The 26,625-nt window shown below is 43.3% G+C and overlaps 1 protein-coding gene across 1 annotated transcript in view; it reads left to right on the forward strand.

The window, feature by feature from the left end:
* LOC111863656 overlaps nucleotides 1-26,625 on the forward strand; it is a 596,698-nt gene that overhangs the window by 521,273 nt on the left and 48,800 nt on the right. The window contains exon 8 of the mRNA XM_023850153.2: nucleotides 22,701-22,829. Within this exon, the coding sequence (XP_023705921.1) occupies nucleotides 22,701-22,829 (129 nt within the window). The remainder of the gene's footprint in view (nucleotides 1-22,700; nucleotides 22,830-26,625) is intronic.

Consider the following 26,625-nt stretch of genomic DNA (forward strand, 5'->3'; position numbering starts at 1 on the left):
TTATGTTTGTTTTTTTGACATTATCAATCGCCCTGTTTTTAATTAGAACAGCGTTTCAGAGCTTAGACCCTGCCTGTGTCCTCAGGAAAAAAGCCTTCTCAGTTAAGCCCCAGCCGATAGAGCCAATTCCTAACGTTTTAAATAAAAACAGGACGATAGGCAATGTCCATAAAGTCGATAATTCCTTAATAAACCGTTGTAACGAACGTTTAGATCTCGTTAATATAGAAGATATTTGACGTTGCTATACATTAAGAAAACATCGAATAGAAAGTATAGGCTCTGTTGAACAGAATTAGATGAATAACTCAGCATGTGGGCTGTGTGAAGAAATTGAACATCTCCTAAACATGAACACAAAAGAAATGACACTCAAACTTAGCACTCGAACGCACTTAAAACACGTTCCAGCGTTTCGACAAACAATGTAGTTGCCATTTTCAGGGTTAATGACTATGTCTTTTGTGAGAGATATATAAAAGCTACCAGAACTCCTCCGAAAGCTGTGAATATAAGATGCTAATAAATTGTAAATGTAAAGGTAAAGCTATCTCTGTAACAAGCCATGGAGGCCCATAGGGTTGTGAGACGTCGAGGCTCCCACATGTTCTCTAGACAATCGGTTCACATATGGCGGTAAATTTGTCAGTCTTACGCGCCGGCCGCTCTTTAACCCCCACGAAGATTCCTGATACTAATTTCTGTCAGAGGCCGAATCGGCCCAAGGGCCATAATGCAGCTGGAAGGATTAGGTAAATTGAAAAAGATCCACCTCATCGGGACTCGAACCCGCGACCTTCCAGCTTGTAGCATAGTGCCTCAACCGACTACGCTACCGCGTGCCCCCGTTAATGAATTGTACTACAGTATATTTAACACAATGGACAATGTTCACTGCATCTGCGGTATAAGAAGACATCAGATGTCACACAAGGCTGTACGTCTGGCTAGTGTTACCAGAGTGACATATAGCACTCTAGCGTTGAGTTGGTGTAATCTCTATGCCATCGAACAGAGTAAGGTTTCTGCTAAAAGAATAAATAAAGGTTTCTTTGCTGCTGACGACGTGTATGAGTGAGATATTGGGCGGGGAAAGGGGGTGAATTAGGGAAATACCTAGCAGGGGGGTGGTAATGCCGAAACCGTGTTTTAATCTTGGCACTCTCGCCATTATGGAAAATTAAGTGTGTTACAGCAAGTAATTCCATAGCGCGGAAAGGGGAGAAAACGCTACTCCTCTCATCACCTTATTCCGGTGCTCCTTTGGTGAAACTTAATTTATATAGCTGCTTACGTCCGCTTTCTAAGACCCGGGATAGCGCAGTCGGTATTGCGACTGACTACGGCCTGAATCACCCAGGGGTCGGAGTTCGAGTCCTGGTTTGGGCAAGAATTTCCTCTTCTCCACGTCGTCCAGCCCGGCTCTGGGGCCCACCAAACTTCCTATCCAATGGGTACCGGGGGCTCTTTCCCTGGGGGTAAAACGGCGGGGACGTGAAGCTGACCGCTCACCTCCAACTAGTACCGAGGTCAAGAAAATGTGGTTCTATACATCCACTCCCCCATACGCCTTCATGGCATAGTGCTTAATTAGTTAAGCACAGGAAAACTTTTTTTCTTTGACTCTGCAGCCCTCATTTGGGCCTTGGCCTACCTCCATGAAACTCTCCGTTTCACTTCGGTTTACTAGAACCTAGACATTCGGTAGGACTCCATGGGCGGGTGATCAGGTCGTCGCAAGGCCTCTACCTGTACACAAACACAGAACAACGCGCGTGCTCACACACACACAAACACAAATAATAACACTAAACATCCATGCCCTGAGAGGGATTCGAACACGCGATCCCGGCTTACTCGCCATCGAAGGCAGTGCATTACTTAGTCCGCTAGGCTACCATGACCGGCTGTAGAATCATTAAAATATCTAATTGTTCGCTTTGCATGATTATGTGCATCAGTATTGTTTAATTCCTTTGCTTATCGGTGACTCTATTCACTAACTTTCCTCTGTAATCCCTCGAGAAATTTGGGTGCTGCAAGATAAAGCAGCCGATGAAAGTGAGAATGGGTTAGAGAATTTTATTTTTGTGATGACTCAGCTGCTTCAGGACTTAGTTCGTCTTGAAACGAAATTGAAGTTCGATCGCCTTGGAGGACACTTGTCGTAACCTCCCGCACCCCGCCTCTTTATCCTGCCTCATTCTTGTAGGCTCTTGTTTTCTTTGTGGAGTCGCTTGGTATTTATCGGCTCGGATGTTGTGCAGACTTCATAGAAAATAAATGAACGATCCAGGGTAAGAATGAGACGCCCTTGAAGCAGGGAATAAGGTCACAGGCTGTGATATATGTTTTATTTTTATGAGACAATTTCTCACGTTGCTGTCTCCGAAGTTTACTTTATTCTGGACTGTGGTACCCTGTTTTCTGGGAGATATTTACAGATGTTTCGGACGAAGATACTTCCTCTACCTTCAGAGTGGAATATGGCACGTTCCTCTAAAGTATCTGTATGATTCAGACTACACGTCGTCATATTCCAAAATATAATTTCAGTTTTTTTGGTCTGTTTCCGTATGAATGAATTTTATCTCACTCAGCATTAGAGTTTCCTGCAGTTGAAGCTTTATCACAAGCTGTCCTCTAAGGTAGGCCGCACACCGGCATGCGTCAAGACACGATGTCTGCGAAATGACGCAAGGAAAGGAGCACAGTTGAAAGGAATGAGATTATGAAAAACCGCCGCACACCGGTTTGAGTAATGATGCTGACGTCAGCTTCATGCTGACGAATCACGAATGAAGCAATACTGCGTCTTTTGTCTCATGTCTTGATCTTTGTCTTGACGCAGTTGGTGTGCGGCCACCCTAAGGATGCGGTGAAGAGGGCAGGGCTGTTGCTTCATATCCTNTTTTCTAGCCTTCAGTGTCTTCAGTAGACGTTTTCTGGTAACGGTTTTTAACAATGGCTATTCGTATGCTTCCGGGCTCAAGCCCTTTCTGAAAGGCGGCTCTCTTCCAACTGCCTCTCTGAACTCTTTCTCCAGTTGTCCGCCTTGTAACATCTCGGCACGGACCAACAGAAAAAAACAGCTTTTCTTCTGTTGCTCCAGTCATTTCCGTGGGAACATGTTTGTTTCGAGGTCGTTACCCAGTAACGAGTATTAACGCTACAATATTTGTAACCGTTTTTATTCAAATTTCTGATAAATGGGATCAGTAGTTTCAGCGGCGCCCGAACCATTCTGGGTGGGTTGGTTGGGTGGAAGATGAATTGTATTGCCACATAAACTTCAGTCTTCTCTGCTTTCACATGCAATCTTCTTGAAAGCTCTCACTTTGAGTAGCACAATTTAAATACTTACGAGTGAATTATAGTGCTCTTTATTCGTTGTAAAACTCCAGAATGACGTCATTACCACCGAACTGGTTGGTCCGGAGGTAGAGCTCTTAGTCTTGCTTTCGGGAGCAAGCAGCTAATCTTCGTTAATTGTCTGAGGTTTCCCACTTGAATATTGTCGTTGTGGTTCATATTGTAGCGTGCCTGTGCCGTTACTGGGTAACGGTCTCAAACAAGCACGTCTAAGGGAATCGGACCCGAGAATAACTGCGCTGGCGATGGCCAGCAGCAATTGTAAACGACAGACCCGTCCTCTCGTCATAGAGAGCGCCCCACATCAACAAACCCGCAACTGCCGACAGATAAATATCTGGTCTTAAGCCTCAGGTGGATGCTTTATTCCAAGAGAGACTTGCCGACTTACCACCTCTCGTAACATAAGTCTCAAACTCAGAGTCAGACTCAGTTCATTCATTCATTCATTCGTAAAAGAGCTCATATTTCAATAGTTGAACTGAGCTACCAGGAAACGCCCAGTGAAAACTGCAGAGGAATAGCCATTGTTGAGATCCATTACCGAGAAACGACTAGTGGAAGCAGATATACGACGTAGAAGACTCTATTTTGTGTGCTGTAGTTGCAGCAATCTTTAGAGCGTGTAACCACTGAGACTGTTACAATTATTTGTAGTTACGACATGTGAATGTTCAATAAATCTATTCATCATTCCAACCCCCGTCTATAGTCACTAATACACATGACAGTATATAGAACTATGATTTTAATTGTTTGTATGGGTTCGAAACTTGGTCTGCCAATGAAGATCTGAGGGTAGTTGAGAAGTGGGTAAGGTAAAGTTGTCCCTGTGCTTAATTAATTAAGCACCAGTCCATGAAGGCGTATGGGAGGGTAGAGGTATAGCTCCATTTTTGACCTCGGCATTAGATGGAGGTGTGTGGTCAGCTTCACGCCCCGGCCGCAGGTTGGGCCCCAGCTCCGGTCTGGACACTATGCAGAACAGAAACATCTCTTGCACCTGCCGGGAATCGAACCCTGGCCGTCCAGCCCGTAACCCTTCTCTATATCATTTGAAATATCCTGTCTCGCTGATAAGAGGATTATGAGGAGAACATTTAGCACCTGAGAGACAGGATTAAGAGGCAGAAGAAAACTGCTTTACTATTGGGGACATCCGATCCTTCTATTGTACTTAACAGTGTATGGGTAGTTCGTTTCGTCTCCTGTATTTGCTTTCACTGACTGTACAGCCCCCTTGAGCCCTGGCCTCTGATTTCCAGTTCCATGGTAATTTTACAGACGGTAGGACTCCTTGGACGAGTGATCAGCTCGTCGCAAAGCCTCTACCTAAACAGAAGAAAACATATACACATACCAAACATCCATGTGGGATTCGAACCCACGATCCCGGCTTCCGAGCGAGCCTCAGACAGCTCAGCTACCTTGACCAACTGTATCCTGTATAAGTAAGTAAAGGTATAATGTTCCTGGATAGTAAAGCGCGGTCGCCGCGTAAGGCTGACAACCTTGCCGCCATCTTTGAGCCGATTGTCTGGATAATGTGGGACCCTCAACGTCTCACAACCCCATGGGCCTTCACGGCCTGTTACAGGGATAGCTTTACTTTTTTTATCCCTGTACCAGGCCATGAAGGCCCATAGGTTTGTGAGACGTTGAGGGTCCCACACTATCTAGACAGTCGGCTCAAAGATGGCGGTAAGGTTGTCAGCCCTACACGCCGGCCGCCATTTACCCCCAAGAATATTCCTGGTACTCATTTCTGTTAGAGGCTGAGTCGACCCCAGGGCCGCATTGTGGCTGGGAGGAATAGGTTAATTGAAAATATTCAATGACTTCATCGGGACTTGAACCCGCGACCTTCCGGGTTGTAGCATAGTGCCTCAGCCAACTACGCTCCCGCCTGCCCACCGTCTCCTAATTCAGTGATGTGGCTTGTTTCGATGTACTTGATACAGAGAGAATGAGCAATAGGCAGTAGGAATGGCTGTTTTTATGCGCTGCATTTCCGCGCGATACGACAGCAGGCAACACGTTTTGTTTTATGTAGGCCTATATACTCAGTGTGAATTACTAGACCTACCAATGCAAGAGAAGTTCCTACTTGAGGAAATGGCTTGTAATTTGCATTCTGTAAGTGTGTGCGCTACTAGAAAAACAGAGTCTTTATTACAGAATTACATTCCACCACAGGGGAGCCCTTCTAGTTTTATTTTTACGTTTATTGGTGTGCTTTTCTTTGGCTTTGCTTACTTACTTACCTACTTACTTGCTGGCCGTACGGTCCTGTAAGAAACTTAGCCTTCTTTACTCCATACGCTAATTCTTCTCTCTTGTTTGCCTCTTGCCTCCGTTATCTTCGCTTTCGGCTCTCGTAAATCATCTTATACATCATATCGACGTGTCAGTCTGTGCCTTATTAAGAAGAATTCCTCTGTCTGTGGTCGGTGGTGCTGAATGTAAACAATGTTTCTGGAGTTCGGCGTGTCAGTCAATGGACAGGAATTATTTTCTTCCTCCTCCTAAGCATGATTACATTGAGTGCATTTATTCACTAGACTGAGTTCAGATGTTAGCTTGATGCTCCGGCCAATTTACTCCCTGTGACAGAACCTTGTGTAAACATTGAATATCCAGGACAGGTTTGAATTCGGTAGTGGAGAGAAAATACCCGATTCTATTTGGAATGGAATTTCAGATGCCTACCGAGAGAACTCTCCTGCCTCATAGTCAACACGCAATGTCCCCCCCTAATAACTTTAAAGTAACATAACTCGAGTGAACATGTCGGACGCTGCCTATGACTTTTACTCTTTATGAAACAGAAACTGTTGGGAGCTAAATTTTTTACAGTATGTATCCAAAAGGACCACTGAAATGCCAAAACTCATTAAAGACTTTCATGTTGCGGCGTAGAAGGTAGGTAAGTCAATATTTTGTGTGATATGGAAACTAATATTCTCCTTAAATGAGGATATTACTATAAAAGGGGCGCACAGTGCAGTGTTTTTACAAAGGCTCTGATTTTAAAACTTTTTAATAAGGCCTTTTAATGAAGCTATTACGCCACCTTAATTAGACGATGAACTAAAGTTATCCACGATACTCTGCCTTCAGGGGCATAACTGGCAGATAAGGTGTTCAACAAAACACTCATTTCAGGCAGAATCTCGCCTTTTCTTGTACAAAAATAAACATTCCTATAAGAACCATCGGCTAACTTAAGGAGTTCTACTTTTCGAGTAATTCTCATTCTTGCTTAATTGGCACTTCAGGGCCTGTTTAAGATACGGATTCTTTTTAGTAGGCAAGTCTACAGGCCGTACATGAATCTTGTATCTTCTTTTGTGGAAATAATGGATAAAAGTGTTTACACAAACTTTCTTAATGAAGGAAGTGAAGCAAAATTAACAAAATTAATTATGACAAGTTTGTGAAACGCAAACGAGCATGTCAACACGAATGTTTGCTTAATTCCACAAAGAAGGAAGCAGTGGGATTTATAAAAGCAGTTATTACTCGTATTTCGTTGAATTTGTGGCACTCACAGCGGTGATTGTGAAGACTAATATGTTCTAAGATACAGTGACGTATAGTCTAGTAGACGTCCACTGACGTTTCGAGAGAACATACGAAACTGATTCTAAATTATTGTCTGGGATTACGTTGCCAATAATTTTCAAACCGGAAAGAAACAAAAACAAAATGGCTTATGGAATATGAAACTGTAAGTCATAAAGTTTTATTTGGCGACGCTGTAACTTTTTGAGTTAACTTTCATATTCTGTAAGTAGTTTTATTTTATTCTTTTAGAGTTGGAAATTATAGGCCATGGAAACCCCGACAATAATTTAGAATCATCCTATACTTTCCTCATTTTTAGGGTTTTCGGGAAGCCAAGCAAGAAACTGGTAAGAAACAGGCAGGTTTTTTATTGCGTGTCCTGCTTTAGACTCTGTACATAGAGGCATTACTTTTCTCGAAACATTGGTTGAATTCTACCGGACTTCACGGCATTACATCACAAAAGGTAAGTCCTTCAGTTTTAATCTGAGCGCGAATAGGCTTCATATGAATGTCGTTAATGAAACTTCCCTTCCAGTTACAGAATATTAATCCAGGTTACACCAAAGTACATCGTAAAATATGCATCACTACGCATAGGTGTGGAAAGCACGCGTCTAATGTTCCCTCCTTCGTCCTCGCGAGATTCCAACTTCAAATCTCGGTCTCAGAAACAATCTGTCCTGGCACATGTTCTCGTAAGTTTTCCTCAGTCCCACCAATCACATCCTTCCGCTTCACTATTCACAGATCGTCCTCTGATTAGATGTTTTGTAAGCTGAACTGTTTAAGGGATCGTCAAATTAACATTAAATAAATAAGTAAACAGCCGGTCGCGGTAGCCGAGCGGTCTAAGGCATGCACTGTCTTCTCTCGCTCGGAAGTCGGGATCGTGGGTTCGAATCCCATTCAGGGCATGAATGTTTCGTGTTTGTATGCGTTTATTCAGTGTGTGTGTGTCAGGTAGCGGCCTTGCGACAAGCTGCTCACCCGTCCAAGGAGTCCTACCGTCTGTAAAAATGATCATGAAACTGAGAAATCAGCCCTTTGCTCCGAAGTGGGAGCGAGAGGAGAGAGAAAGTAAGTAAACAAGAGAAAGCTGCACTAACATCGTGAAAAATCAATGCGGAACTTGGTCTTCTGAATCACACGCACACAGAACTGTCTTGCAGAATCTGCAGAGGCTTTCTACTGTGGAGTCTGTTATAAACCGATTTTCCTTCGAAACAAGATTTATTTTATAATGATGTTACAAGGAATTAATGTCTCTTCTTAGTTTCCGTAACATACATTGAGATGTTGAAATGCAATTTAATGAAACTTATATCAATGGGGTATGACAATGTGTTTCGCAGGTTCTATTCATTATGTAGTACAAGGAACTCTCTTATGATGTGCATTCACAAAACATAACGTTTCATTCACAGGTAAATAGATCAAGTACATTAATTGTGAGTAAAAAAGTAAAGCTATCCCTGTAACAGGCCGTGAAAGCCCATAGGGTTGTGAGACGTCGAGGCTCCCACACTATCTAGACAATCGGCTCAAAGATGGCGGTAAGGTTATCAACCTTACGCGCCGGCCGCCCTTTATTCACCAGGAGAATTGTTTAATTAATTCCTGGTACTTATTTCTGATGGAGGCTGAGTCGACCCCAGGGCCTAGTGCGACTGGTAGGATTAGGTCAATTGAAAAAAGTCCAATGACCTCATCGGGACTTGAACGCGCGACCTTCCGGCTTGTAGCATAGCCCCTCAACCATATCATATTTTTGCAATGGTGTATAGGAAACGTTCGGTGTATGTTATCTCGAGGCGGGCTTCACTTGAAGCTAACTCTGGATTAATTTCTGTTTGAAGTAACACCCACGTATAAGGGGATGAAGTAGGATGAGATAGGGAAAGCAGAATGTTTGGATAGAAGGAGATCGCAGTGGGCACAGCCTGGACGTGACAGGTGGAGAATGAATGTAGAGAAGAGATTTATAAGGACAGATAATGGAAAATGGACCAAGAAGACAGAGAACGTAAAGGAAATGACAGGATTTTTAAGTTGCTGTAGCTTGGAAAAGTTTTATGCATATTGTAAATGGAGCTTCCTTGTTGATTAAACTATTAACAGCGAAATTCTAATCCCCTGAAAGTGAATTTAAAATTTGCTTCTGGGTGAGTAACTTAGCTTATATCAACTTTGCGAAAGACGAGAAGAGAGAAGTTTGTTTTACGATGATGGCATGATATGATGAAAGGTTTTGTCAGATGGGTTGACATCGTATATAACATTCTGTTTAATCTCGAACCGTTCTAGGTAACTATGTTCATTTAGTAAAGAAAGTAAGGGTTTTAGAACCGTGTTCATCCGCGCGCCTCACTCTCAAGGCGTGCGTGTATGTGTATGTCTGTCTGCTCCTTTCCTACGAAACCGTAGTACAGCCAGTCTTTTTATAACTCCGGGAAGTTGGAGAAAACTACATAATGAGGAGCTTCGTAACTTGTACTCTTCGCAAAATGTAAATTACAATGATCAAGTCAAGAAGGATGATGTGTAGCACGAATTGAGAGATGAATGCTTATAAGATATTGTTGGGAAAACCAGAAGGAAAGAGACTACTAGGAAGACAAAGACGTGGATAATATTGTCACATATTGGAGTTGGCGTGACTAATAATAATGGGTTGTGGGTTTGATGATTGGATTTATTGGCACTTTTTTACAATCACAACCAATCATGAGAGTTCACAATCAGTGAGTGTCTACGACTCGCTCCATTCATTACTGGACTACGAGTGTCTTCTCTTCTACTGTGACAAATGACGAAAGAATTCCTGCTCACACCTTGAACTGCCTTGATCGACGTTTGTATGAGGAATGAATCCTTGTCACATTGCGACTGACGGTCAGTCTGTCAGTAAGTCTTGGTGTCTAGCCCCATCTGGTACTCATGACCAGATATTTATTACTGTTTGACAGTTAAGGTCTTCTTTTGTGTGGGACGACCTCTCTGACGAGAGGACGGGTCTGTCTTTTGTATATGCTACTGGCTTTACCAGCGCAGTCTTTCTTGGGACTCGCGACCACATTTTACTGTCTCAGATTCGAGACTTCCCTTTCCATCGCCTCCTACGACTCGCAGTGTCACGGTGGAAATATTCGACCCCGCTTCCACACGGGTTGAGACTCCGAATGAATCCTTGGAGAGTGTATACAGGCTAGCTCATACTTACTTACTTGCTCATGGAGCTGAACCCTTCTTGAGGAGCCGCCAATTCTGCAGCTACTCAAGAATTTTCCAGCATACCGTGTTCACAAGAGCCCTCCACTGGTCCCTATCCTTAGCCGATCAATCCAATCCATACCATCCCATCCTATCTCTCTAAGATCCATTTTAATATTGTCCACCCACCTACGCCTTGGTCTTCCCAGTACAGGCTAGCTCGTATCCATGGAAATTCATGTAAAGTGATTCATTGTAACGAGAACATGTCTTAACAATTCGTTGTCTAGCAGTGGATTATTCCGGTTTTTTCTTTATTGTATATTTTCGTCTCAGCACAACTATCAAAATCTCGTTCACATTTACTATGAATAATGAGTTTATTGATGGCAGTGCGCTACATGTTTCGGCTTTTGTCTTCAGGCAGTATACACTAACAACTGTTCATAAAAGAAAAAAATAAAGGAATATAAATTAACACAGTAGCATTCGTTCGTTGAAGATTCCGTTGAATGCATTACCTCGAGAATGTGTTTAGTGAATCGTTGCATAGCAATGTACTGTTACAGCTTGTCTCGAGAACGTGTTCTAACAATCCGTTGTCTAGCAATGGACTATCCCGAGAGAGATAGGGTGGGGTGGTATGGACTGGCGGCTTCTCAAGAAGTTAGTTAGCTCCTGGACCCCACCATCACTACTGCACATTCCGATTTGAAGGGCCAGTCTGAATCCAAGGTCTCTACTTTGTAGGATTTGAGGTTCTCACAGCCCTTGTCATGACGAGTTCTGTCGTCGGGCATATAACGCCGTGTAGTCTGTTTAATTTCAGCCGACATTTCAGAGGAACGTGTCGCTTCCATTTTCAGAGTCGAAGAGTAAGTCTTTCAAGAAACCAGCGCTTCTCCATAACATCCGTTGACTTTGAACAGACTACACGGCGTTATACGTGTATTTCAGAATTTAGAACTCTTTAAGGTCAATGCATCAAGCCTATCCTGACTTATACTAATTTCATCAGTGGAGTGCATGGGTAAATGGTAAAGTTTCATGACACTATTGTGGACAGCCATTCTGAAGTTACTGCTGGGAGACAGAGAAAATATATCGTACATAATACACCCTACAAGCATGTTCGTTCATTCATTCATTCATTCGTTCATTCATTCATTAGTAATCTGTCAGACGACAGGTCCACATTGTCTTCCAAAACAGTTCCTCCACTTAGTGCGATCTTCTGTTTTTGGAAAGAGACTCTCCAGGAAAAGTGATAATGTGGTAGTTTTTCCATTTGCTTTCCACATCGCAGAACAACAGCCGTTCAAACCACTCTGGTCACGCCCGTTGCTATACGAACTTGAACCATCTCGAGCATCATTTGCTCTGTGCTTCAAGTCGCTGCTGATGACGCTGCTTCCGGCATCAGTTTTTGGTGCCTCTCTTCGTCTGATGCCTACCCTTTGACCTGTCCAGCAAGGGAGGCCCTGCCAGTAGCTACTCTACCGTTGGTATAGCTCTCAAGGTCCTTGGCATGTTACTTATGTTCGTGTAATCAAACGCAGGTTTCCACAGTACACTATTTAATCTAAAGGTGATCACTACAGTTCTCCACGATTTCAGAATTACTTGGGTTGGGGCCCGCCGTAACATAGTTGGTTGACGCACTATGCTATAAGCCGGAAGGTCGCGGGTTCGAGTCCCGATGAGGCGGATTCTTTTCAGTTGGCTTAATCCTTCTAGCCGCACTGTGTTCCCGAGGTCGACTCAACCTCTAACAGAAATGAGTACCAGGGATCTTCCTGGGAGTGAACGGCCGCCCGCGTATAAGGCTGACAACCTTACCGCCATCTGTGGGCTGATTGTCTAACGAAAATGTGGAAGCCTCGACATTTCACAACCCTATGGGCCTCCACGGCCTGTTATAAGGATAGTTTTACCGTACCTTTCTTATTTCTTAGGTTACAAGCGGAATCAGTGGCTTGTAACACTGTGCTTGTAGTGGAGTGTGCCACAGCGATTTTGAATTTAGTTACCGAAGTGCCCGAAATTTGTGTCCATTCTGTTGAGATATGAAGTGCAGACTGCCACAGTAGTCGCTGTAAGACTTCTGCGGTGGCATTTCTGGACTTAAGTTCCCGAATTGGCACTGCCCACTTTTATTTTCATTTGTTATTTAAACATTAAAATATTTACATACCAATCAACAGTTGAAGTTAAATAAAAATTCTTGATCACAATAACGCTGACCAAAGCTGCATAGCCAACTTCTCGGAATTGCTAGATCGGTTGGAATACCTGGAAGTAGCGGCATCTCGTATAGCACGTAAGTTGGCAAGGGTGTAAAGTTCTGCTGAATTGTAATAACGCTAAACTTAACTAATGATGCTTGCGTTATGAAAACCTTGTCCGCCTCTTACGTAACTTTCTGATTTCCAAGTATATCGCGGTTCGGCTCCTTTGTGATCTTAAGTACCGTAGCCCGTAGCTATACCGACTGAGCTGTACCGGTTTCTGTTCTCCAAATTGCTTTAATTTATACAGAGTGTTTCACGACTTTAGAGCATAACTGCAGGAGGTGATTTCCTAGGTCGTGAAGTCGTGAAACGCCCTGTATAACAAGTCAGGGACAAAATAATGTAACGTGTCTGGAATCCAGAAGTGTCACTTATTTTGGGGACTGTCCACGAAAATCATGGATAAATGGTCACTTTAAGGTAAACTTATCCCTGGACTTAATTCATTACGCATCAAGTCATGAAGGCGTATGGTGGATTGGAGGTATAGTTCCGCCGTTCTTGGCCACAGTACCAGATGGAAGTGAGTGGTAAGCTTTATGCCCTCGCCCCTTTACCCCTGGGGAAATAGCCTGCGGTACCCATTGAATAGGAAGTTGGTTGGAACTCAGATCCGGCCTGGACGTTATGGAGAAATGTTATGTACCTGCCTGGAGTCGAACTCTGATTTTTCGATTCACCGTCTTACCCGTAGGGCTCCTAACCTGGAGAACTAAGGTACATCCACTTTGTCCGACAGTTCAGAACTTGGAAGTAGCTACCACCGGCATAACCTTTCAAGTTTACAGTGCCCCCCCCCCTTCATCATGTTAAGGTGGGGGAGGATTCTTAATTGTCCATTGCAAGCCTACTAAAACTGCAGCTGCGAACTTCTGAAGTGGAAGCGACATTGGCTTCATTTAGCATAGAGACCATGAAATGTGTTTGTTATGTGTACATATCTCTTTTAGTAGTTTAAGTAAGCTTTGTGTGAGAGGCCGTGACGAGACGTTGATATGGCAGGAAGGAGAAAGTAAATGATATAAGATAAAGAGCGGAAAGAATGAAAGGGAAGAGAGAGGAAAGAGAAGAAAGAAAGAAAGGTGAACCCGCAATCTTCTGAAGAGAAGAGTCGTCTAAGCTAGAGTTGGACTATCGAAGAATTTTAGTTCGATTCCCGGCGGCGGTACAGATTTTTCCCTAGGTCGGCTTTGGGACAGTCAGTGTCCTATCCAGCGAATACGGATGGGGGCTTTTCCCCCCAGGGGTAAAGCTACCAGGCGTGATGCTGATCACTCACCTATGTCTAGTGCCGAAGTTATGAATGCGTGGAGCTTTACCTGCACTCTCCAATGTATCATCAGGCATGGTGCTTAATTAATCACAGAGACAACTATATCTTCTACTCGCAGTTTTGAATACCTACAGTGTTTATATAATTCCTTTGGGCGTATATCGAGAAATGTTCCTTGTGTTGTGTCGTCCCCTTTATTCATAATGTAATCAGAATTTGATAAGCGTACAAAACAATCTCATTATTATATAAACTACTGCGGTGACAAAACCGGTTGTAATGCAGTCTGACGATTTGCCACACCTATTAGGAGTAGACTTCCGTTTCGGGGATCATTTTATCTCCGTCATCAGGGAGTGATCATTTCATTATTTTTTATTTCGAGGTCTATATAGAGCACAGTCTTCTGAGATGTGACGTCGTGTAGTCTGACAGTAGTTTACTGAAGTTCGAAGGAACTTATGCCTTCATCAGGGGGAGGGGGTGGAAGAGGAAACCAAGCAAGAAACCAATAAAAATCAAGCAGAATGTAGTACTCTTAATTAATTTGTACCTTATACACAATGAATGCCGATCACAGTAGCCGCGCGGTCTAAGGCATAAAATGTTTTCGCCCGTTCGAACACTGGGATCTTGAGTTCGAATCCCACTCAAGGTAGATAGATAGATAGATAGATAGATAGATAGATAGATAGATAGATAGATAGATAGATAGATTGGGAGGGAGGGAGGTAGATGGGTGGATGAACGGACGGACGGACGGGTAGATGGGTAGATTGATAGGTAGGCAGGTGGGTGAGTGAGTAGTTAAGACAGAGTGAATACGTTGAGTATGACAAGATTAATTAATCGGTAGAGCAGTAACATCAAAGGTGGCGCATTTAATATCGATCTGCCTTGTGAATATCAACAGAAATGGTTAACTCATAACAGAATAATAGCCTTATTTAAGAGAGCGCTTTACCTCCAGTGTAATAAAACGCATAATCCTTAATTTCCCCGAGGCAGGTAGCTATCATGCTCCACATTTATACAGGTTTTGTTCAGTGTTGTGTATGTTTATTGTTCGGGCGAAGTGAGGCGCCTTTCTCGAATAAAAAGAGCTGCAATGTGTTCTTATAACTTTATTAAATTGCGTTGATCTGCCTTTTTTAATGGTATGCGTACTGGTCGTCATAAAACGGTATATGCATATTTGTCGTAACTTTGTTTTATACCAATGTAAAGCAACGTGCGTCGGTAGGGGTTTCCTGTTTCGAGGGATAAGTACCTTTTAGACCAGGGTTGTCCAACAGTCGAATTTGTTGCTTTATTATGTACATTGTCCTGTGTAGTTAGCGGCCTTACGACGGACTGATCCCCCGTCCAAGGAGTCCTACCGATTGTGTATAGGTTTAAGAAACTGAGAAAAGCGACCAAGGTCCAAGAAATGGACTGTAGAGCCATAGATAGATAATAATCCGTAGGACTAGAGATATGTACAACAGGAAACAAAGATCTGTGAACCGTGGTAGTAATTCCGTGCTGTTTGCCCCTTCAAAACAAAAAAAACTCGGGTGTTTTAGTCCGCAAGCGAACTATACCGACCGAGCGACCGCCGCTTGTCGCCAATGATAGTGCCAACTTTAGCGGATAGAGGGTGTTGCGTGGTCAGCGCAACGGATCCCGACAGCCGTTAATTTCGGTTTTCTAGACCGGAGCAGCTATTCCCTTGAAATAGCTCCTCAGTTATCCTCACGAGGCTGAGTGGACCCCGTTCCAGACCCACTACTTCTCAGAGAATCTGGTAGCGCTGGGAATCGAATCCGGGACTTCTGGATCTGTAGCCAGGAACTCTGACCACTAGACCACAGAAGCGGTCTGTTTGCCCCTTCACAAGCATTAAATAAAGGTAAATGCCACGTGTTAAACATTGCACTGCAAGAGCGTGTAAGAGAGGGAGGGGGATGTACGTATATCTACGCTCATTCACAATCTGGATTGCTGGATGGAGAGACGTAACAGTGACGCCCCGGTCACAACCTCGGCGAGAGGAGTGGACGTTAGAACCGGTCTGGACGCCATGTCGAGGGGAACATGTCTGCATATAGGGCTTTTTCTCTTCAGTTTAGGATTTATCTCCAAAATATATAGTTCGAAGGAAGCGAAATTAGTTTCTGCGTCTGCGCAGTGCATTGAGGTTGTGAAGGAAACTTGCTGAATACATAAACTCAAAGAGAAAGCACGAAGGGAGAAAACTCGATGAAAGTTAGAGATGAGACACAAATGTCTCCTGATAAACCCAGGAACTAAATGTAAGACACATCCATTACAAAAGACACTTGATAGACTTGGCGCAGTCTGAACAAGAGTTTGAAGCTCTTCCTCTGCAAGCGAATGTATAAAATGGGCTAAACCATTACCGCTTTTAAACAAGTCACATCTTCTCGTTGACAGCACAGAACTTGACACCACAAAAACATTCCCATTCCCCCGTAATTACAGTGTTTTGTTAGACAACACTCAGCACTCAGTCAAAGCGCCAGAGTTTAGTCCTTTGAACATAGTTACCTAGTCCCTTTACCTTAGCAGTTTGAATGTTATTACCCCTTACTGTCTATGCAACACGCAAGTCTTTGTGAGTAAACTAAACATACTTGTAGCTCTGGCGTCAGAAGTGTGATAAGTAGCGGGACAGTGGTTGCATCGGATTTTGGAGGAAGAGAGAAATGGCGGTGCACCAATAAGGTTCCAGACTGACGCATAAGTGGAGTCACGTGCTAAAGATAGTGTGTACGCCTAAAATTGCGTATAATCAGAATTAACCTCACAAATCCTTTAAATCGTCCATAAAGTATATGCTGTAATATATATATATATGTCTATAAGTCACGTGAAACCCCTACATGTGACAATATCATACACACACACACACATATTATATATATATATATNTTATAGATTGCAGTATACTCGTAAGTGACCAAACAAACTCATTTATATACTTTGAGTTAAGTGTATGAATGTACAGAATGAATTTGGACTTAGGAGGAAATTAAATGGGCGTGTTAAGTAGTATTGGCCGCCTGGCTACAGATCCTGAGGTCTCGGGGTCGATTCCCGGCGCTACCAGATTTTCTGAGAAGTAGTGTGTCTGGAGCGTGGTCCACTCATCCTCGGGAAGATATTTGAGGAAGTACTTGAATGGAAAAGAAGCGTCTCCGGTGTAGGAGACTGAGATTAACGGCCGTGGGAATTCTTTACCCTGACCACGCGACACCCTCTATCCGCAAAAGTTGGCACTAACTTCGCCGACAAGCGGCGGTCCCTCGGTCGGTATAGTTCGCTTGCGGACTAAAAAAACACGGAGTTAAGTAGTATTTTGGGAATAATGTAAGGAGGGAGGTGAAATTAAGAAAGCATGACGTCATTGCGAAGCCAGCCCTATAGAGTATGGTAATGAAATCTGGGTAGTAAGGAAGAAGATAAAGGAAGCAAGCATACGAACATTTGAAGTGTGAGTTTCTGCGGCAAATTCGATGCATTTAACTGAGGGCCACAGCAAGAAAACAATTAGGAACAGAACGAATGGTGGAAGAGGTACAACAGTGTCATAGGAAATGGCATAACCACAGAGAAACGATGCTTCTTGACGTTTGCCATGGAAACATGTTTTTACAACCCTACAGTACTTTAGATGTCCAAGAAAAAGATAGACATAGAAATTCTTCTAGTCTGAGAGATGGTCATGACTAATCCTTGAATTGGCAGAAGAATTGTTTCCACGTCTCTCCCTTGCCTAAGAAAAATTAACTCCGTGGTTTTAGTCCGCAAGCGAACTATACCGACCGAGCTACCGTCGCTTGTCGGCGAAGTTAGTGCCAACTTTAGCAGATAGAGGGTGTCGCGTGGTCAGCGCAACGGATCCCCATGGCCGTTAGTCTCGGGTTTCTAGACCGGAGCCACTATTTCCTTGAGATATCTCCTCAATTATCCTCACGAGGCTGAGTGGACCCCGTTCCAGACCCACTACTTCTCAGAAAATCTTATAGCGCCGGGAATCTAACCCGGGACGTCTGGATCTGTAGCCAGGAACCCTGACCACTAGACCACAGAGGCGGCCTCTCTCCCATGCCTGCTACATTTAAAGTCAGTTTTGTTATCCTTGTTCTCATCGCCCTAATTATATTCATTTCCTTCACGCCTCTGTGTTTATTGTGATATGAAATCGATTATGTGGTATACACATTTGTTATTTCCGTCTGAATGCTGTAATTCCCTACATATGGTAGATATTACGTTCGTTGTACGCAGGTTATGGTTTGACTTTATAACGGAGATTTTTGCATGTTTCGTTTGTCTTCATTGTCAGTAAGCACGCGATTTCGCAAGTTCAGTGTTCGAGTCCAGGAGACATGATAGGAATTAATGCAAGTTTCGCCGTAGCCGGTATAGCTGACCCGGTATAGGAACTAGGCTACGGTCATAACCAAGAAGTCGGAGTTCTATTCCCGGTAGGGTCAAGAGATTTCTGTCTTTACAACGTCCAGACCGGTGCTGGAACTCATACAGCTTCCTGTCCACTGGGTACAGGGGATCGTTCTCACTGCCAGGACGCTAAACTGATTACCTCCACCCAGTGTCGATGTTAGGGCGGCCACATACCAACTGCGTCAAGACAAGCATCAAGACATGAGACAAAAGACCCAGTCTTGCTTGATTTATGATTCGTCAGCATCATGACTCAGACCGGTGTGCGGCGGTTTTCATAATCTCAGTCGTTTCATCTGTGCTCCTTTCTTCGTGTAATGTCGCAGATATCGTGTCTTGACGCATGTCGGTGTGCGGCCTACCTTAGGAGTGTGTGGATTTTCTTGTAATTTTACAGGCACTTCAGTGTCTAAGTTATATGATATCGAATGCTGTAATGTATCCGCGATGAATTGGAAAGGATTTGGGAGGGGGTGGTCACGAGCTAGTCTAGGTACTATGTCGACATTTGCGTCCAGAAGCCGTTAAAGACAACTAAAAACCTGAGTTAGCATAGCCGGTATCCCAGCCGAGATTCGAACTGGATATCTCTCGAATACAAGTCTAGAACATTATCCCTACGTCATCTTAGTAAGAATGATTGGAGATGTATCTCCACTCCCCCCATACCTCTTTATGGCACAGTGGTTAATCATAGATAAATTTCATCTTTTTAAAATTACTGCAGTTTTTTTTAAATATGGTGGATATTCGTTTATTGTGAATAGTCCTTAATTATGACTTTATATTTGAGCTGTTTTCTTTCCAGCCCATAAGCACGGAATATCTCAAATAGAAAGTGCATTGCGTAGTTTGAATATTGGCGTTCAGATGGCACGCTAGGTAGTTAATGAATTTTGTACAAAAGGCTGTAGGTCTTTTTGACACATTTCCTGAGGTGACTCTGTGGTTGTCCTAAAAGGAAATTCCATCCAATTTCTGGAACAAGGTTATATTTCCAGAAACCGCAAAATAAAAAAAAAGTACGGTTACTTGTATTGGGTGGTACTGCAGTAAAAGAGACGAAATACAATTAAAACTTTAGCTTTTCCTAGATGGTGAGCCTCCATAGTGGCCTGGAACCTCAAGGGAGCAGAATGATGCTTTTGTTGGGCGGCGGAAGNGGGGGAGCTGTAAGGGTCTTTGGCACCTGTTTGCTTTCCTCCGACAGTCGTGTGTATAAAGCTATCCAGCAGTATTATTTCAATCGCGACAATAACAACTTGCAGAGCATTTCAAATTATTAAACAACTGCATAATGAGAAGCTTCGTTAGCTTCTACTCTTCTCCAAGTATAATTAGAAAGATCGTTTGAAGGAGGATGAGATAGGCAAGGCATGTAGTACGCTTGAGGTAGAAGAGGAATGCATATAGGATTTTGGTCGGAAAAACAGAAGAAAAGAGACCACTAGAAAGATCTAGACGTACTTGGAAGGATAATATTAAAATTGATCTTAGAGATATAGGAGGCCACCTCTGTGGTCCAGTGGTCAGAGTTCCCGCCTACAGATCCAGAAATCCGGGCTCGATTCCCGGAGCTACCAGATTTTCAAAGAAATAATGGGTCTGGAACGGGGTCCACTCAGCCTCGTGAGGATAACTGAGGAGCTCTTTCAAGGAAATAGCGGCTCCGGGCTAGAAAACCGAAATTAACTGCCGTGGTGATTCGTTGCGCTGACTACGCGACAGTAACTTCGCAGACAAGCGGCGGTCGCTCGACCGGTATTGAGTAGCCGAGCGACTGGCGACTTCTCAAGAAGGGCTCAGCCCCATTGAGTTACTTAGTTAAATGAGAGAGTGAGAAACCAGCAGACAGTTTCATGTGCCGCAGTTGGAAGGAATAAGGAAGTGAAAATAGATGTACAGGGTTTGTCAGCAGAATGATGGTGTCATCCAGCAGTACTTGTTCTGCAACATTGCCCTGCATATGGGACAGCAGTTGCTGTTTTATGTGGAATATTCTTACCCTAATGACGTAATTTACTCTTTGAATCAGGGTCTTTAGTGGTAAATGAATAGTCGATAAGCTTTTCACGAAATTCCCGCATATCGAACCCGAAGATTCATTACAGTTTTCACCAGAGTTTGCTCTTTAATCATATCACTCATTCACTCACTCATGGAGCTGAGCTCTTCTTGAGGAACCGCCAATTCTGCAGCTACTCAAGAACTTCCCAGCATTTTATGGAACCCCAAGTTTCATTACTGTGTTTACACGAGCCCTCCACCGGTCCCTATCCTAAGCCAGATGAATCCAGTCCACACCAACCCATCTTATCTCTCAAAGATCCATTTTAATATTGTCCACGCACCTACGTCTTGGTCTTCCCAGTGGTCTCCTTCCTTCCGGCTTTCCCACCAATGTCCTATATGCATTCTTCGTTTCCCCATTCGTGCTACATTCCCCGTCAATTTTATCCTCCTTGACTTGATCATTCTAATTATACTTGGAGAAAAGTACAAGTTATGAAGCTCCTCATTATGCAGTTTTCTCCAACCTCCTGTCACTTCATCTCTCTTCGGTTGTTTAATCATGTGCTGAGACAAATTAATCCAGACCACGTTCTCGCAGTTTGTTTATTATGGATTCATTAGAATATTACCCTCCAATCAAGTCAGAGATCTGCTGGATGTTCTCTTCTCATCATATTTTATGGCTACAATTTTGAACATCTCTCTCGTATCTCCCTTGCGTGTTTCATACCCCGCCTGTCTTCTTTGATCTAATTATCTTTGTAGTGTTTGGTGAAGAGTACAAATTATAAAGCTTATTAAATTTTGTTTCCACGTTTTTGTTCCTCTTATGTATCCATTATCAGTAATATGTATTTACTTTTATTTAGTTTTCTTTTTCTTTCTCTCCTACTTGCTTTATAATTGACCTTTGGGCTTGTGAGTGAACACCTAAAGAATTAATTTAATTGTATCTTCAACTTTTCCGATGGGCTGCTTGTGAGAAATGTTATAAGGTTAACTTCGAAATTGAACTTCGTTTAAAGTATGAATTGCACGTAATTGACCGATATGGACCTAAATTAAATTTGTATGACAACTTTTAGTCTCTGTTCACAAAACGTTAAGTTTAGTTGAGTAACCTTAAATCTATTCAGTCTGATCCGTCACCGTAGTAAAGTAAATTCTAGAATAATAATTCTTAACATCGTCCAGTATGATTCAGTTTGTAGATATTTATTGCCTTTACATGTTTCGGTCAGCTGACCATCTTCAGAAGGCATAAGATCAACATGTTCAGGATACATACCTAGATGTATAGCTCCTCCATTCTTGCCCTCGGCACAGGATGAAGTTGAGTGGTCAGTTTCACGCCCCGGCCGCTTTACCGCCAGGGAAACACACTCCTGTACCCATTGGGTAGGAGGCTGGGTGGGCCGCAGAGCCGGTCTCAACTCTGGGTAGAAGACAGAAATTTCTTGCCCTGCTGAGAATCGAATCCCAAATCTTCGGCCGTCCAATCCGTAACCCGTCACTATACCGACTCAACTATCTCGGCTTCTATCAGTCAATATGTCTTCATGGAAATACGTTATAGAGTCATTAAGTTCGTGAAATGTGGTTTTATCGCATCATATTACAAGATATTCACATACACTTACCCAGATCGACATCGGCCCTCAAAATAGTTGCCGTTGGCCGCTATGCAAGTCTGCCAACGTTGATATAGCTGCCGAAAACATTGCTGAAATATATTGGCAGGAAATTCCCGTACGGCGTCTCTTGTGGCAATGACGACCTCCTCGGGCGACTGAAATCTACGAGCACGCAGCTTTGCTTTCAAGCGTGAAAGAGAAAGAAATCGCATGGTGCGAGATCAGGTGAGTACGGAGGGTGTGGCAAAACGGTGACCTGTTGCCTTACCAGTTCCTCTTGGACAAGAACAGAGCGATGTGCAGGGGCGTTGTCGTGTAGCAACAGCCAATTCTTCCTACGCCAAACGTTTCGCTAGGGGATTTGCCTAGTTTTTGGCAGAACTTGATGTTTCCGCGTCGTTCAAACTGCCACATTTTCGATTTCCGCCACTCGCATTTAACTGCAGTTCACAGTAGAGGTCGTAGATCTACTTACACTCTTTGCACTGCCTCTTCCTGTGACGAGAGATGAACCGACAGGGCATCATATCGTGCCTCAACCTATCCGCTGTAATGCACTGCAACGACGCTTTGTGGCCATTCCACGAACGTATTGACTGTTGTAGTATATCACTTATATATCGATATATAAAGTGTCTTCTCATGGAAGACACTAAAAGAGAGCGTTTCCCCTGGGAATTATGCAAATGAATTCACATCTAGCGCTTTGGAGACACCTGTTCCTGGGGGACTTGATAACACACGTAAGCTCTGACGTTTTAATAGTGCAAGCTCGCGGCGTCCTGTTTAGTTTAAATTTCTATAAACGGACCTGCTTGGGAATTGCATGTCATTTAAGTTTTTCGTCTGGGTAATTTTATGTTTCAGGTGGGAACTCCAGACAGTGTGGCGGAGAGCATGCTGTCATCTATCGTGGACCCTAGGGACTACGACCGACTTCGATTTATGCAAATGAACGGAGGCACGGGAAACAGTTTTGAGGAAACCATCCACAGGGTGAGTAACGGTTTCGTATAGCGTCCTATTTGTACAGTACGAGGAAATGTGCTTAGAAATTGATGTAGTTGCTTTCGTTCCTTATGCGAAATTTTGTCTCCCACTGGGGGTAGAGTATCACTCACTCACTCATGGAGCTGAGCCCTTCGTGAGAAACTGCCAATTTTACAGTTGCTCAAGAACTTCCAAGCATTTTATGGAACCCGAAGGTTTATTACCGTGTTCACAAGAGCCATATACTGGTCCCTATCCTGAGCCAGACCAATCCAATCCATCCCATCCTATCTCTCTGAGTTCCATTTTAATATTGTCCACCCCCTACATCTTGGTCTTCCCAGTGGTCTCTTTCCTTCTGGTGTTCCCACCAATATCCTATATGCATTCTTCTTCTCCCCCGTTCGTTCTATATGCCCTGCCCATTTCACCCTCCTTGACTTGATCATTCTAATTATACCTGATGAACAGTACAAGTTATGAAGCTCCTCGGGGGTAGATTATTGTTGAAGATATTTTAACCGATTGAAAATGAACTAACAGAAAGCAAGGGAATGTTATAATGAGGACCGTCATGGTTCCTGCGTTTCTCCAGACAAGTATCACGGTGATAAAGTGAAGCATAATGAGCTGGGCTCTTACAAAACTCGCGTACAAGAGATGAGACATACTTACTTACTTACTCATGGAGCTGAGCCCTTCTGGAGGAGCTGCCAATTCTGCAGCTACTCAAGAATTTCCCAGCATTTTATGAATCCCGAACTTTCAGTACCATGTTCAGAAGAGCCCTCCAGTGGTCCCTCTCCTGAGCCAGATATATCCAATCCATACCATCCTATCCTAGCTCTCTAAGAGCCATTCTAATATTGTCCACCCACCTACCCCTTGGTCTTCCCTGTGGTCTCTTTCCTTCTGGCTTTCCCACCAATATCCTGTACGCATTCCTCGTCTCCCCCATTCGTGCAGAGATGAGCCATACTGGGAATAAATTACTAGAGGAACGTGGACATGAAAATATAACATTAAATTCGATCTTTAACATATAGGGTTATAGGACTGGATTCAACTGGCTTATTACAGGATTCAGTGCCCGGCTCTTTTGAACACTCTAATGAACGTTTGAATTATGTACTTGACTAGATTAGCAACTGCCGGTTTCTCAAGAACTCTGCACCGTGGAGTTCCGTTACTTATTTAAAATTGTTCCTGCGCTCAATTAAATATGATGTGGAGACTTTGTGTCGTGGGGGAGTGAAGTTATAGCTCCACGCATTCCTAACCTTAACACGCTTCGGCCACTTTACCCTCAACGGAAGAGCGTCCCGTACTCATTGACTGGGAGACTGGTTGAGTCCCAGGAACCGGTCTGGACACTGAAGTGAAAATCTTTTGTACTTAACTCGAATCAAATAGCTCATATCCTGGTTGCTGACTGAGTCATCGTGGCTCGGACTTAGCTGGTTGTGCATGTTCTCTTAAGCTTTCGTGCAGGACAACAAAACTGGCATCGCATCTAGTCTTCTCACCAGCAGTGCCATCAGTGTTCCGCAGTAAAAGTAAAGCTATCCCTGTAACAGGCCGTGGAGGCCCCTAGGTTGTGAGACGTCGAGGCTCCCACATTTTCTCTATACAATCGGCTCACAGATGGCGGTGACGTTGCCAGCCTTCCGCCCCGCCAGGCCTTTACCCCCCAGGAATATTCCTAGTACTCATTTCAATTAGAGGCTGAGTCGACCCCAGGGCCATAGTGCGGCAGGAAGGATTAGGTAAATCGAAAAAAAAAATCGACATCGGGATTGGATCCCGCGACCTTCCGGCTTGTAGCATAGTGCCACAACCAACTACGCTACCGCGTGCCCCCTGCAATAATAAACGTATTGAGTTTAATCAAACGGATAATCGAAGAGTGCATTAGTGTTAGATTTCCCGTTAGCGAGCAATAGTAACCTAACGTTTCCTTTCACATCCCAGTGGCTTATACCGGTCTGATCCAGTGAGCAGGGTAACGCAATTACAAATTCGCCCTCGGAATCTCTTTAGTTCAGCAATGATTTAGGGATGTTTGTATATGAGTGAAGCTGACTGCATATGTGCATAAATATTCAGCTTATTGGCTTATTTCGGATAGCGTTGTCAATTTAGTATTCTCTTTTTCGCCAGCTGTGTATTCCCCTTTAAAGCAATCCCTTGACAAAAGCCCCTGTCGAGGGATGTTGTGGAGGGTGGTGTGGGAAAGTGGATGATGCTCTACAATAGAAAAGGGAAATTCCGTTGTTAATCCTGCTTTACGTCGTTCTGAAAATTCCAACGGCATTCGATTTCACACATACATTCACCCCTCACTCTGTGATCAGTTCGGAGCACACTGACATAAGCACGACAAGCATGCGTGACGTAACTGTGACGTACCAATATACCCATAAACTGTAGCTGTAAAATTATATTAATTTTATACGTAACAATTTATCTTATATTTATGTATACTTGTTTCTTTCGGTTGGTGGAAAGGGAGAGTTATATCAGATATCTTTGCCCTTACGCTTGTATTAATCATGAAATGACAAACCGTCCAGTGTAAACAAGTTTTATATAAATAATCCAATTATTTACATGGCCTTACATGTTTCGATCACAAGAAAAAAAAAAGATATTAAATATCTGCAACTTGAATATATTCTGTCGTTATGACATTCGGGTAATGCTTGCTACCATTCAGCCCAGAACCGTTTGTTTTTTCGTCTGCTGTCAAAAAGTATAAAAATTAGCATATACAAAACTATGATTTTGCCGGTGGCTCTGTATAGGTGCGAAACTTGGTCTCTGACATTAACGGAGGAACATAGACTGAGGGTGTTTGAGAGCAGGGTGCTGAGGAGAATATTTGGACCGAAGAGAGATGAAGTGACAGGAGGTTGGAGAAGACTGCATAGTGAGGAGCTTCATAACTTGTACTCTTCTCCAAGTATAATTAGAATGATCAAGTCAAGGAGGATGAGATAGGCAGGGCGTATAGTACGAATTAGCGAGCAGGGGAATGGATATAGGATTTTGATGGGAAAGCTAGAAGGAAAGAGCCCACTAGGAAGACCAAGACGTAAGCGGGTTGACAATCTTGAAATTGATCTTAGAAATAGGATGGGATGGTATGGACTGGATTGATCTATCTTAGGATAGGGACCGATGGAGGGCTCTTGTGAACACGGTCCTGAACTTCCGGGTTCCTTAAAATTCTGGGAAGTTCTTGAGTAGGTTCACAATTGGCGGTTTCTCAAGAAGGGTGCAGCTCCATGGAGTTATCGTTATGACTGTATAACTTCACTAAGATCCTTAACAGTTGCAAAGCAAGTTGCTTTTACTCTTGAGCTTCTGAAGTTGGCCCCGAAGAACCGAAACATGTAAAACCATATGAATAATTGGATTATTTGTATGAAGCTATGTTATACCGGCTGGCTTGTCAATTTAAGGAATGTTCTGTTTCTTGGCGCGTTTGCTAACAGTTGCTGCCTTGTTTATTTGGATTACCATAGCAATCGTGTTAATCCGATTGATCGATGGAAGTTTCGATACTCTTTACAGGATTTCTAGGTCCTCATGTTAGAAACTAGTATAAACCCGATTGAAATTTTAATAGGAAATTCTTAACAACAGACTTCATCAATAATACCTGGTCTCAGTAACTTAAAAAGTTCTGGAAAAAGAGCTACATATGTACCAAAATAATGAACTTGATATGATAAAAATATTCTGATGAAATATATTCGGCACTACTTGCCTGTAAAAGGAAACAAAGTCCGTCAGAAGT

The sequence above is a fragment of the Cryptotermes secundus genome, unplaced genomic scaffold, assembly GCF_002891405.2.
Source record: "Cryptotermes secundus unplaced genomic scaffold, Csec_1.0 scaffold234, whole genome shotgun sequence".
Taxonomy (NCBI): Eukaryota; Metazoa; Arthropoda; class Insecta; order Blattodea; family Kalotermitidae; genus Cryptotermes; species Cryptotermes secundus.